We start from the raw sequence: 17,331 nt of genomic DNA on the forward strand, positions 1-17,331 counted from the left end.
TTTATATGTACGATTGATGGACTTAAGAAAACAATAATCAAATTCCCCAAAGTTTTCATCTACAGACACACATTTCAGATTTGTGAACTCAAATCCAGAGTATACCTGAAAATAGTTCGGAATATATCAATATTTATTTATTTAAAAATATTTGTACTATACTTCAGTTGCCAATCCAAATATAGTAAGCAATATATATATATTTATTCTGTTGATAAGTTGGCAGCGTGACCACATTGTGACTTGTTTAATATTTGATGCGTTTGATTTGAAATTATATCAAAAACTGGTCGGCACAAAAGTTTTGACAAAATGGTCACTTGTCTTTGTACTAATTTGTTTATGCTTTTTAAGCATTAAAAAAATTGAATAGAATACATTACTTCACTAGATAACAAACAGTTGTAAGCATATTACAATTTTTTGGCTTCATTTTGAAATCAAAACTAACGAGCGGATCAGTCACCCTGTGCCTAGACAATTAAATGCCGAACATTTGATACTCTTGGAGAAACATCGTTGAAATACCCTTCCGCAAACTTTATATCTATAATTCTCGTCCTTGCCAAATTGAAGAATGTTTTTCAATACTTGTATTGAAATCTGCACATTGGGGCTGACTATTCCATAGTTTAGGATAATGGGGGCTTGACAAAAATCGTCATCCAGCTGGAGAACCAATTCATCTCGAATCAATATGTTTATTTGACATAATGTTGGTTCATGAATTGAACTAGATAAACTCACATTTAGACTGAAGTATACGATACAGATTAATATGGTTCATTTTTTACTATATCGGAGAAATTTATCAGCGAATAGCATATTATCCCCAAAGTCGTATTTGAATTATTTAATAAAACTATTCAAAAATAAATTTAGCTTGCAGGGCAGAAAGAGAACTATGGTGGCTGTTGTCTAAAATTCTGATATACTTCAGTCTCAAATGTAAGTGTATTGAATATTTGGTAATCACTTAAGCTAAGTATTGTTTAATGATGATGATATTCACTTAAAATACATGTATCAGATCTAACAACAAAATTATATAATTCGTTAGTTGTATAATAGAGAAACTTAATTTGTTACCGTTGATTGTTTTAGGTTCGAGTGGATCTTGTAGTAGTATATCAGAAGTTACAACACTAAAACATATCACGCTTTCAAGCTTCAACCAAATCAAAACACCATGTACAATTGTAGCTTCTGTAAGCTTGTAGTTTTAGCAAATGCATAAACCTGTTTTTTTATACAATGATGAGTAATTTAAAACTGTCGAAGTATCTTAGATATTTGAGATAGTTTGTAATCTTGGAAAATTGATAATATCTCACAGACTATTCAACGTAATGATAACAAAATGTGCGAAGTTGTATTTTTTGTAAATCTGTAGATAAAATCCCAATTCCATAGTGTAATATTAAAGAAGATTTGCATTTGCATTTGCAAAACACATTTGTAATATATTGTGCAAAAGTTAAAAGTACTTAATCATACAATTCTACATAGAACAGAATTTACTTATTAAAATTATAGCTCAGTATTAATTTAATTTTCATTTCTTTCTCTACTCTTTTCTCATATAAACATATAAGTATACATATATAAAATGCTTCAAAGTAACAAATTGGTCTGTATAAAACAATTACAACTTAATGTCAAAAATCATTGTAGTTTCTTAGAGAAAAATTCAATTGTGTGCACATAAATTTTCATATCAAAAGCTGCGCTGCAATAAAAGTTCTCAATATATAAAATCAAACATAAATATCGCTGAATATAAAAAAGTGAAATCCAAAAATACATTTATCAATTATTATTTAGCAATCACATTACTGGCACTTGTTACATTGAAGCAAATTTCCCATCTTTTTTTTTGTTTGTTTTTTTGTTAAAAGCATTTTTCTTTGTTCACACAGATGAAATTAATTACGTTATTTTTGTTGCTTTTTATTTTTTTTATGGGAGTGGGGATGAATGTAGGGTAGTAGGGTGTATCTACTTCTGACCGAGATGCAGTTTGCCCAACAGCTGTGAGGTCTGCTGTCCGGCACTTTCCTGTGCGTGGCTGGCAACCTCCTGGATATTCTTCTCGAGACCCTCGCGCTTCTGGTCGACATACTGGTTGGCCTCGTGCAGCTTCTGGTCAACCACATGGCTGGTCTGCTTCATGGCGCCATCGATGGCACCCTCGGCCTCCTTGAGCTTCTGATCGGCAACAGATTCGGCTGCCTTGACACTCTTGTTGATCGCCTCATTGGCTGCCTTTTTGGTCTGGTCGACGGCATTAGCAGCAGCACGTTGCGATGCCTCCGCAACATTGGCTGCCACCTGCTTGGTGTTCTGTGCTGCCACAGCTGCCTGTTGCACCGTATTGTCCACAGCCTGTTTGCCTTGGTTGACAGCGCCGGCGGCACGATTCACACCCTGATCAATGACCTGGCCAGCCTTCTGTGCCTCGGCAGCGGCCAATGCAGCAGCATCCTTAGCTGCAAAATAAATATATATTTATATGTATTACAATTACAATTCAACGGAGAATGTCCACAAACTATAGTTACCTGTGCTGGTTGCCAGCTGCTCGGCCTCACTCTTGGTCTGCTGCACGGATTGTCCCACCTTCTTGGCCTGCTCCTCGGCTAGCTTCTGGGCCTCGATGGCTTTGTCGTTGGCCAGCTTCTCAGCCTCATCCTTCTTCTTGCTGAACAAGTTGGCGGTCTTGTCGCCAAAGTTCTTCAAAGAGGCTGTCAAAGCAAAAGAAACATTTTTATTATTAACATTTTTATGGCTTACTTCATTTCTGACTACATTGCTGCTGCTGCTGTTGCTGTTGTCGGCTGGGAAACATTTTGGATTGACTACGGAACTCAAACTAAATAATTTACTAGGCTCCGATCATAATTTATAGGCTGCTTTTAATCAGTTTCGCAATTCGCTAATCGATGTGAATTCCAGACATTCTAATTACCAAAACATAAACAATAAGAATTTTCTTCAAGCATCAACTAATCAGATCTAAATTACTTGATTTGCCTGATTTCAGATTTGCATTTGATCACCGAGTGACACTTACACTTTGCCAGCAAGTGCGCAATTTGTTGAGTTGACCCCAAATTGGACGCCAGCAAATTCAAAAGCCATTAAATATAGAATACGAGTATATTTAGAATACGTACTTCTAAAGTGATTGACTAGAAAGTGCCCAGTAATAATATGATTAGTGTAGCAATTAAAGAAAAGATTATGTATAAATAAACTAGTAATTATTAGATTAGCGGAAATGTAATTGAGAAATCATGCTTTATAAGTAGCTACTTGCATATATAAAATTCTTCTATTATATGAATTTACAGAACCCCAAAAATGAAAATAATATTAAGAATATTCGAGCTAGTTTTAATTATTTTGTAATTGGTTTAAAAGATTTCGGCATTACCGTACTTCTGATAAATAAATGGGAAAAATTTTTGATCGGAATTCCGGATTATTTTTTTTTTTTAGCTTTTGCATTTGTTGAGTTCAACGGAATAGTTATAATAATACAGGGTATATAAGCTAAAAATAATATATTAGTTTAATCAATAGGTTAATCATAGATACTATTTAAAATGCAACTCAATTAAACACTTTGAATAAAATCTATAGTGTACAAAATAATATGAATACTAACAAGAATCTACCAGAAATGACGAGCATCGGAAGCTCGGTCGTTGTGCTAGCTGAGCTCTGCTGCATTCCCATAAAATGACGTGTGCGTTCACTCAAATAGAAACATTTCACCATTAAATGCCGCAACGGCAATCCACTCGGTCCAACAGTTTCCGAGCTATATAGCACTATTCTAAATGGCATACCGAGAGAATTCTCTATATGAGTGAGTGTGTGTGTGTGTGAGTGTGTATATGCTGTGTGTATTGCTTTATGCATATAAAGTAAACAATGCGCAAATATTTGAATAATTTACAGTATGTGATGTCATAGTGGGCAGCTCTTGCTATTTTATTTTAATAGTTTTAGCTCTTCTTCACGCTTTCTTGTTGTGGCTGCGAAAGCAAGTGTTTATACTTAAACCTTATGGGGATTTTCAAATTTAGAACTTGCATAAAACACTAATAAAACGCAATAGTTAAATTGCTTATTTTTGGCTTTAATTTCATTTATTTACTTTTTAGTTTCTACTTTATTTATTTTTGCCAAAAATTCAATTAACATTCCGATTAAACTACGCATTTATAGAGAATTTTGAGGAAATCGATTGCAGCGCAATATTATTTGTGGGATGATCAAAAATTATCTAGAAAATTCATGAAAAGTTGTATATGAGCAGCTATGAAAAAAAAGCTGCTTGCTACAGCACGCAATGTTCAAAAGCTACAGGCTATGAACGGAAGATTGATTGATTGCGAGTTTCATCATACAAAGATTGATATAAACAAAAGCTGGCTGCTACAACTTGTTGTAATTTAATGAAATTCATTGAAATTTCTTGCCTCATGCTTTGAAGTTCATATATAAGCATGCATATCATAAAGATCGAAACTTTTCTTACTATTTGCTTAATAATAAGACGCATTTTCTGACGTGCTGTGGTCAATAGCAACAACGACAACAACTACAAAGCAGAAAACCGGCTAGAATGCCACAACATGGCCATAAGGTAACACAATAAGCCGCAGCCGGAGCAGAGTCAAGAGCAAAGTCTGAGATTCTCACTGAGACACGCAGACTCCCAGCTGTTGATATTGCTCTTGTTGTTTGTCGTATTGTTGTTGTGTTTGCTTGTTGTTGTATAGCAGATAATGCGCAGAAGCTCTAAGCACAAAAACACAAAAAAACAACAAACCAAGCAACAACAGCAAAAACTAAACCTGTATCCAAGACCAACTGAACTCAAGCGTGTAGATGTTTAACTACAGATACAGATACATTTGTATCTATAGCTATATACGTAGTGATTTTTGTCGTTCTATGAGTAACTGGCAGCCCATACAGGTCACAAACTCACGTTCCACACCAGTTTTGCGTTGGGTTCCAAAAAGCCGGCTAGCCTCTCAATAAAGCAAAAACCTTTAGCTACATTTGTAACTGGCAATCGATGATGCTGTTGTCGTTGTTGTTGTTGTTGTTGCTGATGATGTCATGCCAAGACATATGTATCTGAGCAAATATTTAGAATCGTGCAGATGAAAAATCGCATGCTTTGTAATTTGTATCGCCTAAGGCTGTCAGCTAACTAAAAGTAAGCTCATTGTCCAAGGTCAATACCAGACAACCTGTCGGCTGGCAAGCGGCCAAATGTGTCCTGTGAAAAGGGCACAGCCCATAAAATGGGGTCTTGATGATGTCATGTAGTCGTAGTAAATCAATATATAAACTACAGACCTGGCAAGGGCTCTGATGAATCATTCAAACACTCACACTCACACACATTCACACTCACACCCAATCGAGAGCTCAATTAAATGTATAACCCCAAACCTGACCCAGAAAACTAATAATAAATTATGTTCCGGAATGGAAAGCTCATGATCGTGTCATGCTCTTGGCATCTAATTGAATTAGTTGCTAACAGAGTGGCCTGCTCAGTTCAAATCGATTCTGTGCCATGATAATGCATTATCATTGATTGCACGCTATGAGAGGATATAAGTACAGGAGCAACACACAATCCCCAAGCGATTGATGCAAAGGTCACGAGAGATGAAGCATTTTCAAATTGCGATCATTGTCGTGCTGAGTGTCCTGGCCAGGGATCTGTTGGTTAGCTCGGCAACAGGTTGTCCTCGTCGCTATCTGAGGCGCATCAATGGCAAATGCTACTATTTCTCAGTGAAAAAGGTAGGTGGAAACTTTAGTCCTTTTCAGTTCACTGCTTATTTTGTTAACTCCAGATGAACTGGTTTGGGGCTCTGAGCAATTGCCTGCGCAAGGGTCTAACGCTGGCCGATCTGAGCAATCCCAAGGATTTTTATGGAGCCATTGACTTTCTCAGCTCCAAGGGCAATATGGAGGACTTTTGGTTTGGCGGCAACGATCTGCAGACCGAGGGACGCTATCAATACATTAGCAATGGTCGCTTAGTGAAATACTATGGCAATTACAGTGTCGTTGATCCGGCCGAGCACTCGGGTTGCGATGATTGCCTGGAGGTGCGCATTCGCACCAACATGACGGTTGTGGCCGATGACAATTGCCTGGAGCGACAGTATTTTATCTGCTCGGAGCGCTACTGTGACCAGGTGAATGCCAAGAAGCCACGTCATCACAGCCATGAGCATCTGCATCACTTCCATCATGACATTGGCGAGCCCAGCGAGGAGATTGAACAAGATCTGAATACACCATCGCCATTCGACAGTGCACCCGATGAGAGCATCAAAAATGAATCTGAGCAGGATATTCTACCCGAAGATGTGCCGGATGAAACGAGTCCAGATGCAGAAAGCTCCGAGCCCGAAGAAGGTGCTACGGATGCTACGGAAGTGACCGCAGCTGCTGAGCACGCTACAGTTGCTGGTGAGGAAGACAAAGCTGCCGAAGGAGAAGCAGAAAGTTCAACAGCAGCTAGCCCAACAGCTGAGGAATCAAATGCACCAGCAGCTGAAGAAGGAGAAGCACCTGCACCTGCAGCGGAAGCAACCGCAGCAGAAGGAGAAGCACCCGCAGCAGAAGGAGAAGCACCAGCAGCTGAGGGAGAAGCACCAGCAGCCGAGGGAGAACCGACGCCCTCCAAACGAAGATAGGATTGACGATAGAAGAACACCCAAGACATTCACTTAAGTCAAGTTTTACGTGCATAAAAAAAATAAATCATATAAATACAATAACAAGTAAATGATATTAATGGGAAACTGGCTTAAGGGAGTTCAGTAAAAATAGAGGACTGTAAAAGAAGACCTCGATTCTAGGATAAACAAAAAGCTACTCCATTTAACATTATCTGAAAGCAAATCTAGTATGATCACATTATTTGGAGAGCTAGTTACTTCAATAAAAAAAAATAAAAATCTAATAAAAACTACTGCATACTTTTGGATGCTTGCATTGCCTTCATTTTTAATAGCTTTGGTTAGCTATTCCTGCCGTTCTACTTGTCCGATCTTGCTGCGAGTAAGTGAGATAATACATCATATTAACAGAAATATGTATGTCAAATTTGGTTGATCTATCACTTATAGTCTCTGAGATCCTTTTGTTCTTACGGACGGACAGACAGACAGACGCACATGGCTATATCGACTCTGCTGTTGATGCTGATCAAGAACATATATACTTTAAAGGGTCGGAGATGCCTACTTCTTTGTGTTACATACATTCCAACGAGCACAATATACCCTTTAACTTATTTTTTAAGTAACGGGTATAATAAAGAGAGTTGAGTCTTTAACTAGTACAATACAATTAGTTACAGTAACACATTTTTTCTCTAGTTACTTTAAATTTGCCGCAACGAATTGATATTAATTGATTTGTTATCCTCAAGGCAATAAAATCGACTGCAAGTGCACTTTAAAACAATAAATATTTAATTAAATGCCACTATTTACGCCCACAAGAGGGTATAAATAGAAGGAACATGCGATGTGCGTACAGTTTTTGCAGACAGTCATGAGGGTACTGCAGATTGTGATATTGACCCTTATCGTGGCCTATCCAGATGATGTGCTTTCGGAGCGAAAAGGTCGTCGGACCAACGGAGACAAAAAGGTCGACAATGGTCCATGTGGCAAGCGATTTTTGCGGCAAATAAATGGCAAATGTTATTACTTTGCTGGGAAAAAGGTATGCACTAACAACAATATTATGATTGCACAATAATTAGATGAGTTTCGTTTATTCAAGATGAACTGGTTTGGCGCACAGAACAATTGCCTGCGCAAGGGTTTGAACTTAGCCGATCTGTCCACGAAGGATGAGTTCGATGCGATTGTTAAGTTTCTGCGTACTAAGGGCAACATGGAGGACTTTTGGTTCGGCGGCAATGATCTGCAATCGGAGAACCGTTTCACCTACATAAGCAATGGTCGTCCGGTACGATATCTGGGCGGTATAGATAAAATCGAGCCAACGCAGCGATCCAATCTGGACGATTGCCTGGAGATAAGACTGCGGCAGGATTCGACTATCGTGACCGATGATAATTGCGAGGAGCAACAGTATTTTGTCTGCCAGCAGAGTGAGGTCAAGTGTGCCCAACCGGTCATTGATGAAACGACTGGTGTACATCATAGTCACGAGCATTTGCATCACTTCCATCATGATGGCGCAAAAGCTGAGATCCCTGAGAAGGGACAGGGAGAAGAGCCTGAGAAGGTACAGGGAGCAGAGCCTGAGAAGGGGAGCAAGGAAAGTCTGGAAAGCGATTCACGGCCGGCTGACAATTCGAATTCAACGGAAATCGGCGAATCGCCGGAGAACAACGAAGGAGACGAAACCGAAATTGCTGAAGGCGAAGATCTTGGTGAAGCCGAGGACGCGGACCAGACTACGGAGACTGGCGCGACTGAGGCGTCAGTAGATAAAGAAGAAGGTGCAGAAGGTGCAACAACAGCTGAGGGAGCAACTGCATTACCAGGTGAAGGGGAAACTACTAAGGCTCCAGAAGAGGGTCCGACAGAACCAGCAGCAGCTTCAGAGGCTGGTGCAGAAGCAGCAGCAGAAGCAGCTTCAGAAGCAACACCTGAAGCAGCACCTGAAGCAGCACCTGAAGCAGCACCAGATGCAGCTCCAGCTGAAGATGCAGCTGTAGCAGCACGTGCTCCTAAAGCAAAAGCCTCTGAAGCTGAAGAAACTGAAGAAACCAACATAGAGGACACAGAGATAAACGCACGTGCTCCCGAAGCAAGTCCTGTCAGCGTTGATATTGGAGCTCAATCTCCAGCGAGTTCACCAATAGAAGCTACAGGAAAATCCCTAGAATCAGTAGCGGAAGAATCAGTAGCCGAAGGATCACCAACACCACTAGGTGAAGCGTGAAATGGAGAAGTTCAACTGTAATCCCACTACACAATATGTTCCTGAATATTGCCTTATAGAAACTGACTATATATAATCAATAAAACGTCATCACAATCTCGCTTAGCATTTATATAAATAACTAAATCGTATACTATAAAATATATATTAAATCTATATAAAGGGCTAGAAATGGTGATGTTTTTTCTATAGAACTACTGATAATATTAATGCATGCTTTTTTATATATTGTGTTGGTGTGAAATTTCTACGAAATTTGCAAATATTTAGATGAAAGAAACGATTTTACTTACATTTCGAAGCATCTGTTTGCATTAAGTGGAAACGAATAATATAAGAATTAAAGTAGATTTCGATATTGTCTAGAAATGCTCTCAGTAGACAGAGATGAATGAATTGTTAGACAGTTGGAGAATTTCAGAAACAAAAATAGAGTCATTTATTTCGGGCGTGTACTTTTAAATACATCAAAGAAAGAATATAAATTATAAAAACATAACTGAAAACACAAAATAAGTCTATATAGAAGTACCAATCATAAAAATATATGCATGTATATATATAGGTCTTTGTGCACGATTATAGACGCTATAATTATATAATATGCATATAGATGAATCTATAGATATCGCATCATTTTGGGTGTGGGTTGTGTCTGTTACTCACAGCGAGAAGAACAACTTACATACATACATACATACAGACAAACAGTATGTCAAATAAAATAATTGATATATGTGTTTTATTTAGCAAAAAAGTTGCTTGAGTTAAAAACAATTGAAATTAAGATAATAATTGAGTTTAATAATCTTTAAAAATGTGTGAATTTTGTTCCTTGACAAAAAAATTACTTGACATACTGTATGCACATACATACTTATGAATATAGAAGACGTACTGCGCCATAATTGGCTTACGCTATTGTATCATACACTTTATAAGTAACAGTTACAGTAACAGGCAATTAATTTTGTATTGCGACTTGGGATCAGCTAGAGATAGGAAGACAGAATTTGGGGTGGAGGGGAAAGAGGTACTTAACGTACATACTCCTTTGCTACTGGACGATGATGTAATTCTAGTATAATCCTGCAATGCGGTCATAGGTTGTCTCTGACACAAAACAAGGTCTCACACTGAATTTATTTGTTATATACTACTTGCTTTCGATTTTGTTTGACATGCCACATACCACACTCAATGCATATTTAATTGGACAATTCATTGGAATTTCAGTAATTTTCTAATTTTGAAAACTTTCACAACAATGTGTGTGTTTTTTTCTCATTACCTGTAAACGAGCTGAACATGTTGAGGTTTATGTTTATTTTATTGTTGTGCTAGAATGCGATAGTTTCTGTTATTGAACCGAAGTGTCGTTCAGTTTCCAATTTGAATTCCAATTTGAACTTAGAGTTTAGCTATAGTTTTATTTGTAGTCGGCTAATTTGGTACGTTCCGCGTTTATTTTTAAAACGTTCCGACAGCGTCGAGAGCACAAAAACGAATAAGTCCAAACGAAAGTATCTTTGTGGAAGCGTTGTTTTTTGTTGTTGTTGCTGTTCGGTTGCTCGCATTGTTGTTATTGTTGTTCCACTGCTTCTTAATTTTGTGGAACCTGTGTTAACTGCACTCTTTGATTTTTGATTCGCTCGCTTGTGGAACACAGCGCGTTGCCAGATGCGCTCAAATTGTTGGCACTGTTAATCTAAGCACTGTTAACACTTAACAGCTGTAAACCGGTTTGAATTAACGGGCGCTTGTATTAAAATTCACACTAAATGGACGCATTAAACGAGTGATATCCTTTTCTAATCATGCCCAATACGAATATATTCTTAAAATTAAACTTTGCTATACATCGATGAATAAAACGAAACTAAAACTCAAACATATATAGCACATCGAATTCATTTATTCATACCGTAATTCAATTTTCCGCTACTCATGTAACGCCTTCCAAAAATGTTAAGATACATTTTCATATATCATTTCAGTCGCAATGAATCTTCAGCTTTCTGTATTCATTTTCTTTCTTATATACATTAGGAATGGAGATACTGTTGGATCCTGTCATTATTTCAGCGATCACAAGGTATTGTGTGTTATGCTTATATTTAGATATTATCAAATTCTTAAATTCTTTTACGCTCCTCAGCTAGATTGGTTCGATGCACTGTTCTCCTGTCAAAAGAAAAAGCTCTGTCTGGCAAATTTGGATTCCAAAATTGTATTTGATCAGATTGTGGCGAAGTTACCAGAAAAATATCGAGACGAGTTTTGGTTTGGACTGAACGGATATGAAAAATATACTTTTAAATATGTTTCCAACGATGCACCCATGTTATATACTCCACCTGAATCGGAGATCAATCTCGAGAAGCCTTGTGGGTTTATCAAACCCATTGGAGAAAAAGATTTCACCATTGAAACGGGAAATTGTAGACGACGCCGAAAATATATATGCTCTTCAGCCGTCAAATGTAATGGGCTCGTGACAAAAAGCAGTTTTACACCCATATTTACCTCGGAATTGCCATGTAATATAAGCAGCGAAGTTATGGATATACTTGGCATACCAAAGTAGGTTTTTTCTTATAAATTAAAATTATAAATAACTACTGGGGAGAAAAGCTACGTTTCTATCTGTATATTTCAAATCCTAACTACTTTGAGCAGGTGTCAAAGAAATAGATATTTTCGTATAAGATCATATTTAAAATATTTCCAGAATTAGAAGGCTACTTTACGCAATAGTCCTTGCGTTGTTGTCTGATGACCGCATTTAATTTAAGGCACTGTTGTCGCAGGTTATCGTTGTCTCCCTTGAGCACCTCTATGGTCTCCTCCTGCCGCTGAATGGTGTGATGAACACTGTGGGATAATATTTATTAAGAGAGTCTAAAATTTGAGCACTTTCACTATTTCCAGTAGACATACCGCTTCTGTAGTTGTTCCATTTCCTGTTTGTGGCGTTCGTTGAGCAACCCAACCTCGTTCTGTATGTCCGTGTTGAGATTCTCGCGCAGTTTGTCGCGCTCATTGATGATATCTCCGCACATCTTCTTGCTGTGACCCAGCTCCAATTGCAACTGCTTCAACTCTGCCTGGGAATTTCGCACCTGGGCATCCGATTCGGCAAGCTTTTCACGTATCTCTGCGTACTTTTCACGCAACGACTTTTCCACATTTTCCGCCACATTTAAATCCTTTTCATACTTTTCCTTCAGTCGCCTGCAAGCAGTACAAAAATTATCGACCTAGAGACAAGGCTGCAAACCACAAAAAGGCTTGGTCTCGGATTCCTAACATGATCCCAACTTACAACATCTTCTGCTCGTGCTCCTCACCGCTTTGTAGAGCATCCGCCTCCATGCGCACCACAAGCTCATCCAGCTGACGATCCCGTTCAGCTCGATAATGCTGTCTTATGGCATTCTCCTTCTCCGCCTGGGACAGCTTGCATTTGTTCTCGTATTCGGTTTTCCAGAGCTCAAAGTCCGCCAGATATTGTTGCTCGATGGTGTTGATGCGATTCTGATATTTCTCCTCTTGTTTGGCCATCTTCTCCTGCATCTCAAACTTGGCCTGCTCCAGTTCTGCATCCTGTTCGCGTTGCGCCTCCTGTCGCTTCACCTGATAGTCGCATTCCTTCTGCCGCAGCTCCGCCTGAAGACGTTCCCGCTCTGCGGCAAAATCATCGGCCAGCTTTTGTCTCAGCTCCGCTTGCGTTTTCTGCTCCTCCTCAAGCTGACGCTCAAGTCGCTCTCTTATGGCATTCCGCTCCTTTTCAATGATGGCCTCACGATCCTGGGCACAACTCTCCCGTATGCCATTCTCAATCTGTTCATGCTTGAGACGTGCCTCCTCCAAGGCATCCAACAGCTGCATCTGATGCGTACGCTTCAAATCTGTCACCTCACGCTGATGATTGCAATTCATTTTATTGATCTCCGCTTCCAGTCCCTTAACGGTCAACTCCTGTTTAAAATAACACAATCGAACACGTTAATCAATTTAGTTAAATATAAATATTATCTATGTAAATCCAACTGTAACATTATAAAATGTGATGCATACTTTCAGGCGCTTTGCTTAGAAACTGAAAACAGTCATAACTATCCTTATATCTATTCCATCTTGATGCTATTAAATGCCAGGATTGATAATAATAATATGATTCGTTATGCCCCAAAAGGAACGCTTTTTTCGGTATATAAAAGTGAGAATCCACCGGCTTTCACCCACCTTGATTTTCTTTGTATTCTCACGAACCCAACGCTCTCTTCGTATTTTCTCCCCAGCCAATGTGGTTTCCTTGGCCCTTGTTAGCTCCGTCTCCAATCGATGCTCCCAGGCCTGATTCTGGCTCTCCAAACGTCGCGTCAGAGCCGCAACCTTTTCACAGAGTGAACCCTTATCCTTTAGCAGTTGCTCAATGAATCCCTGATGGCGTGTCACCACCTCCTCGTAGTGTTTCTTCTGATCACGCAATTTTCCAGCATTGCTGGTCTTCTCCGCCCGCAGCAACTTTTGTTTCTCGCTGCGCAGCTGCATGACATGCTCCTTGGACAGGTGTATGGCATTGGCCAGCTCATTGGCCCGCAGACTGAGGGCGATCACACGACGCGCCAGTTGATGATTGGGAAGCATCAATAGCTCCGACAGCCTACAAATCAAGGGAATGTCAAGTTGTCCTTATACATTTTTAAAGGATTACAACTCACTTGGGCACCTCATCGGTGACATCGGGCTCGACTACAAATTCCACCTCGGATCGATTGCTGTCCGGAATGGAACGTCGCGTTTCCATCAGAGTTTTGTCACAGCTACTCTCCACATTATTCAAATACGCCAATATATCTCTGCGTTGGAATGAGCATTATTGGGTAGGTTATTAAATTAAGGTTATGTTTTGCCTACTTTCAAGTTATGTTAAGTCCAGTTTTAGGGCTAATGTTAAGTTAGGTTTGTTATGTTAAGTGGGGTTATGTTAAGTAGTATTGTAAATGTTAAGCGATTTAAATTAACATTTTTTATCTAATTATTTTTCAGTTTTTATTATACTGCTTAAAATATATTAGAAATGTCAAATTTTTTGGTTTATTTAAATAAAGAAATTATAATATGAATTTCAAAGTTAAGGAATTACGCCTATTTTTGCCTGTTCATTAAAAAATTACAACTTTGAATCAAAAATAAAAACTGTTCAACTATATCTCTATTAAAACCATTACTCACTTGTACTTATCGCCACTTTCTGGAACTCTGTCACCATTTTGACTAACCGTTTCGGCAGTCTCAGATCGGGAATCCAGCTTAAGATTTAGTTCGCTGGGCAAACGTTCAGCAAAGTTATCTGGAAAAGTAGTTATTGACAGGAAGCTTTCATAGAAATAGAAATTTAAATAGTACACCTCGCTTCTTATCCTCTTCGATCTCCTTGATGACGGACACAATCTCATCATAAGTGGAATCTCTGGAGTCCTCATTCGATTTAAGTGACAACTGGGAGGCGCTATCGTCCAGCTCATCCAGTCCCTGCTTGTGCAGCTGCTCGAACTGTGCCAATGCCTGCTTCTGCTCCTGCATGCTCATCCAGCTGTCCACCTTATCCAGATTGTACTCACTCAGCTTGCGCTCCTCTCGCAGGCTGCCCACGCTAACGGCTTTCTTCAGTTTTCCCGCCGTGGCGGACATTGGTGGCTTGGCCAGGAACTTGACTTTATTATTTCGGTTTGTTGGCTCGGCACTCGCCGGCTTAACGTTCTCCTTCTTCTTGCCCACAAATGGAGATGTCGCGGCAATTTTCAGATAGTTACTTATCACCGAATCCGAGCTACTGTTGCCATAGTGTCGTCGATCTTCCTGAACCACTGGCAAAAAGTTATTTTCCGCCCCAAAGTTACGTTGTGCTGGCGCTCTATACGAGGCTCCACTGTTATTGTGGGTCGTGTTGTCGTTGTTGCTGTTGTCGGCCATTGTGCTGGAGAGATTCTTCTCGGAAAGATTGTTCTGCTTCTCCTTGGCCTGTACCGCATACTTGTCCAGATAATTGGGCAACTCCATGTTATTCATGGGCTCCAGCGATTTACTTTTCGCCACTATATTTGTATCCAATGCCACGCCCACCGCCTGCTTGTACTCCCTAATCACATTGAGCTCTGGCGTGGCTGGTTTTTCCGTACTGGACTCGGAGAAGCGACAACTGGGCGCATCGCAGGCACACTTGACATCGGCGGTGGCTTCATTGGTGCTGGCCGTGGATGAGGAGCGTGTGCTGCAGGTGCAATTCTCGGACGGACACTTGGGATACTCGTATGTCTCGGCGAGCACTTCGGCACTGCCTCCTCCCGCCGCTGGTGCCCCAAAGTGCACGGATTTCTTTTGGGCGCCAGCATCAATGGAGTCCACCTTGCTGTCATTGCTATTGTTATAGCTAAAGCTGGGCAAGGTTAGAGGACCTGGAGCAGAGATGTTACTGCTGCTGCCGGGTCGCATCTCCTGCTTGTCATTATCGCAATCACTGGAGTCCACATCGTTATGCATGTTGGGCTTACTGAAGGACACTCTTCCAGGCAGATCCGGCTTGGCTGTTTTCGCCAGCAAGACTGCACTGCTGAGTCCACTGGATGGATCCCTGGATGACCAGTTGGAAGCATAGGATTTGAGCTTGTCATTGCTGGACACGGAGCCTGGCATGCTGACCATAAAGCGTTCCAGCTGCTCCCCCTCGCTGCTGTGCGGAGATTTCTGTGAGCAATCCGACTGATCGTCGGTGGAAGAATTGCAACCGCTGCGACACAGCCAGCTCCGTTTGATGGGCTCCTCCAGCAGCGATTTCAACAGATCCGTGGAAGATACCTGTCGCTGCAATTAATTAATTTGAATTTATTTGAATAAATTTGATTATTAATCTTCAAACCTTCAATATTTGTACGCTAGAGTGAGTCTATTTTTTTCGCGATAAAGCGATTATCAAAATCGTAATCTACGATTAATGCTAAGAAGAATTGCCCAAGAAACCATGGGCTTAATATCAATATCGAGCTTCCAATTTTTAAGAAGAAGCTGACGTGTATTTTAAATGGGGAACTCTTTGTTTGTTCCAAAAATATATTAAAACCACTGCGTGCTTTTAGGCGCTTGTATTTCTTTAATTATATTAATAAGCTATTGTACTGCCTTCTTCTTGTCCGATCCAACTAATTGTTATCTAAAAATTTATCATAAATAGGGCTTTATTTGGAGTTTTTTTTCTTTTTTTATTTGTAATTAAAAAGTGGAAGTTCGATATTGATTTAAGATCTTATTAGAATTCATCGTAGATTACGATTTTAATAACAGCTTGGTGCATTTTATTTACTCCATACAAATTGACCCACTCTATTGTACACCCTGAACCTAAGATTATGGGTCAAACTGAAAATAGCTTCCATTTGAAACAACAAAAAAATATATTTAATCTACCTAATATTTTTAAATTTTTTCTCGTATTTTAAAGCCAATAAAATAAATTTCAATAAATAATTGCAATAATAATCTTATTCTAATTTAAAATTTGAGGGAAAAAAAATGCAAAGGTATTACAGTTTAAAAATTGCAATTTTTTTAAAGAATATAATTTTAGAATATAATATTCTTTGATTTCATATCAAAGTCTCAAATGAGGGCACGTTCTAAAAATAAGCATTCAATTTATGTCGGGAGTCCAAAAAAATCTTGCTGCATAATGCTCTACTCACGCTTTTGCTAACTCGTAGCTCCTTTTCGCCAGAGTAGACGCTCAACTTGCGACCAAACTTCGGGTCCGCCGACTGTGGTCGTCCCAGAAAAGGCGAGGAGCGACTGCGCTGCTGGAGAAAGTTGGCCGAACGCGGACGAAAGTGCGGCGCAGAATTATGTAGAGTCGTCAGGGAGCGACTAGAGTACTTGGGTCTCGTTTTCTGTCGGGCGGCGAGGTTTATCTGCAAGTCGAGCCGATAGATAAATATATACTGCTGCAGACCATTTGAGGAACCTACCTGCGAGCCCTTAAGACATAAATCCATAATAGCACCCAATTTAGCACTTCGCGCATCCAAAGCCCGTACTTTTCAAATTCATTTAGACAGGTTTTTCATTTGCTTTGCTTTTCCTTTTGCTTTTAGCCGAACTGACGGCTGTGCCACAGCCAACTGAGTTTGTCCTATGGCCGAAAAGTTCATTTGGCTCGCTTTGTTTTGGCCAAAAAAAACCGCCCCTGGCTATAATATCGATTAAACGCTGGTTACGGTCAGGACATGTGCCCGGCAGATGTTGCCCGATGTTGGTCAGCAATCCAACCCCCGACTTGGACAATCCGTTGACATGGTT

At 39.7% G+C, this 17,331-nt stretch overlaps 5 protein-coding genes across 8 annotated transcripts; 3 read left to right on the forward strand and 2 right to left on the reverse strand.

The window, feature by feature from the left end:
• Positions 1–1,436: 1,436 nt before the first annotated feature.
• Positions 1,437–10,486, reverse strand: LOC117785091 (protein DR_1172). Of its 2 annotated transcripts, none has more exons than XM_034622990.1 (3): positions 10,268–10,486; positions 2,562–2,744; positions 1,437–2,489 (listed from the first exon to the last, which is right to left on the reverse strand). In XM_034622990.1, the coding sequence occupies exons 1-3, from the start codon at positions 10,284–10,286 to the stop codon at positions 1,999–2,001; spliced, it is 693 nt and encodes a 230-aa protein (XP_034478881.1). In that variant the 5' UTR covers positions 10,287–10,486; the 3' UTR covers positions 1,437–1,998. The 2 variants fall into 2 exon arrangements, with proteins under 2 accessions (XP_034478881.1, XP_034478880.1); XM_034622989.1 differs by lacking the exon at positions 10,268–10,486 and adding an exon at positions 2,809–2,863.
• On the forward strand, positions 5,679–6,827 carry LOC117785090. The gene is made up of 2 exons (XM_034622988.1): positions 5,679–5,838; positions 5,892–6,827. The coding sequence occupies exons 1-2, from the start codon at positions 5,683–5,685 to the stop codon at positions 6,741–6,743; spliced, it is 1,008 nt and encodes a 335-aa protein (XP_034478879.1). The 5' UTR covers positions 5,679–5,682; the 3' UTR covers positions 6,744–6,827.
• Positions 7,570–9,092, forward strand: LOC117785086 (myristoylated alanine-rich C-kinase substrate-like). 2 transcript variants are annotated; one of them, XM_034622982.1, is made up of 3 exons: positions 7,570–7,782; positions 7,843–8,812; positions 8,997–9,092. In XM_034622982.1, the coding sequence occupies exons 1-3, from the start codon at positions 7,582–7,584 to the stop codon at positions 9,050–9,052; spliced, it is 1,227 nt and encodes a 408-aa protein (XP_034478873.1). In that variant the 5' UTR covers positions 7,570–7,581; the 3' UTR covers positions 9,053–9,092. The 2 variants fall into 2 exon arrangements, with proteins under 2 accessions (XP_034478873.1, XP_034478871.1); XM_034622980.1 differs by having other exon boundaries at positions 7,571–7,782; positions 7,843–9,072.
• Positions 10,487–10,978: 492 nt separating the features above from the next.
• LOC117782761 lies at positions 10,979–11,613 on the forward strand. Its single transcript, XM_034619792.1, has 2 exons — positions 10,979–11,071; positions 11,135–11,613. The coding sequence occupies exons 1-2, from the start codon at positions 10,979–10,981 to the stop codon at positions 11,561–11,563; spliced, it is 522 nt and encodes a 173-aa protein (XP_034475683.1). The 3' UTR covers positions 11,564–11,613.
• Positions 11,612–17,038, reverse strand: LOC117785082 (centrosomal protein of 131 kDa). 2 transcript variants are annotated; one of them, XM_034622975.1, is made up of 9 exons: positions 17,001–17,038; positions 16,722–16,943; positions 14,394–15,846; positions 14,218–14,335; positions 13,704–13,841; positions 13,225–13,645; positions 12,302–12,957; positions 11,917–12,210; positions 11,612–11,850 (listed from the first exon to the last, which is right to left on the reverse strand). In XM_034622975.1, exons 1-9 carry the CDS (start codon positions 17,025–17,027, stop codon positions 11,718–11,720), a joined length of 3,462 nt encoding a protein of 1,153 aa, XP_034478866.1. In that variant the 5' UTR covers positions 17,028–17,038; the 3' UTR covers positions 11,612–11,717. The 2 variants fall into 2 exon arrangements, with proteins under 2 accessions (XP_034478866.1, XP_034478865.1); XM_034622974.1 differs by having other exon boundaries at positions 16,722–17,027.
• Between the last annotated feature and the right edge of the window lie 293 nt (positions 17,039–17,331).

Source organism: Drosophila innubila, assembly GCF_004354385.1.
Source record: "Drosophila innubila isolate TH190305 chromosome 2R unlocalized genomic scaffold, UK_Dinn_1.0 1_C_2R, whole genome shotgun sequence".
NCBI lineage: Eukaryota > Metazoa > Arthropoda > Insecta > Diptera > Drosophilidae > Drosophila > Drosophila innubila.

Excerpts from the sequence above, each read along its gene's own strand:
- LOC117785091 (XM_034622989.1), bottom strand. The coding sequence starts at position 2,848 with ATGTTTCCCAGCCGACAACAGCAACAGCAGCAGCAGCAAT. Across the intron at positions 2,745-2,808 it reads GCAACAGCAGCAGCAGCAAT|CCTCTTTGAAGAACTTTGGC; the intron begins GTAGTCAGAAAT and ends TTGCTTTGACAG. Across the intron at positions 2,490-2,561 it reads GCAGCTGGCAACCAGCACAG|CTAAGGATGCTGCTGCATTG; the intron begins GTAACTATAGTT and ends TTTATTTTGCAG.
- LOC117785090 (XM_034622988.1), top strand. The coding sequence starts at position 5,683 with ATGCAAAGGTCACGAGAGATGAAGCATTTTCAAATTGCGATCATTGTC. Across the intron at positions 5,839-5,891 it reads ACTATTTCTCAGTGAAAAAG|ATGAACTGGTTTGGGGCTCT; the intron begins GTAGGTGGAAAC and ends TGTTAACTCCAG.
- LOC117785086 (XM_034622980.1), top strand. The coding sequence starts at position 7,582 with ATGTGCGTACAGTTTTTGCAGACAGTCATGAGGGTACTGCAGATTGTG. Across the intron at positions 7,783-7,842 it reads ATTACTTTGCTGGGAAAAAG|ATGAACTGGTTTGGCGCACA; the intron begins GTATGCACTAAC and ends CGTTTATTCAAG.
- LOC117782761 (XM_034619792.1), top strand. The coding sequence starts at position 10,979 with ATGAATCTTCAGCTTTCTGTATTCATTTTCTTTCTTATATACATTAGG. Across the intron at positions 11,072-11,134 it reads ATTATTTCAGCGATCACAAG|CTAGATTGGTTCGATGCACT; the intron begins GTATTGTGTGTT and ends TACGCTCCTCAG.
- LOC117785082 (XM_034622974.1), bottom strand. The coding sequence starts at position 17,027 with ATGGATTTATGTCTTAAGGGCTCGCAGGTAGGTTCCTCAAATGGTCTG. Across the intron at positions 13,646-13,703 it reads GTCACCGATGAGGTGCCCAA|GCTGTCGGAGCTATTGATGC; the intron begins GTGAGTTGTAAT and ends CTTGATTTGTAG. Across the intron at positions 12,211-12,301 it reads GAGCACGAGCAGAAGATGTT|GCGACTGAAGGAAAAGTATG; the intron begins GTAAGTTGGGAT and ends TACTGCTTGCAG.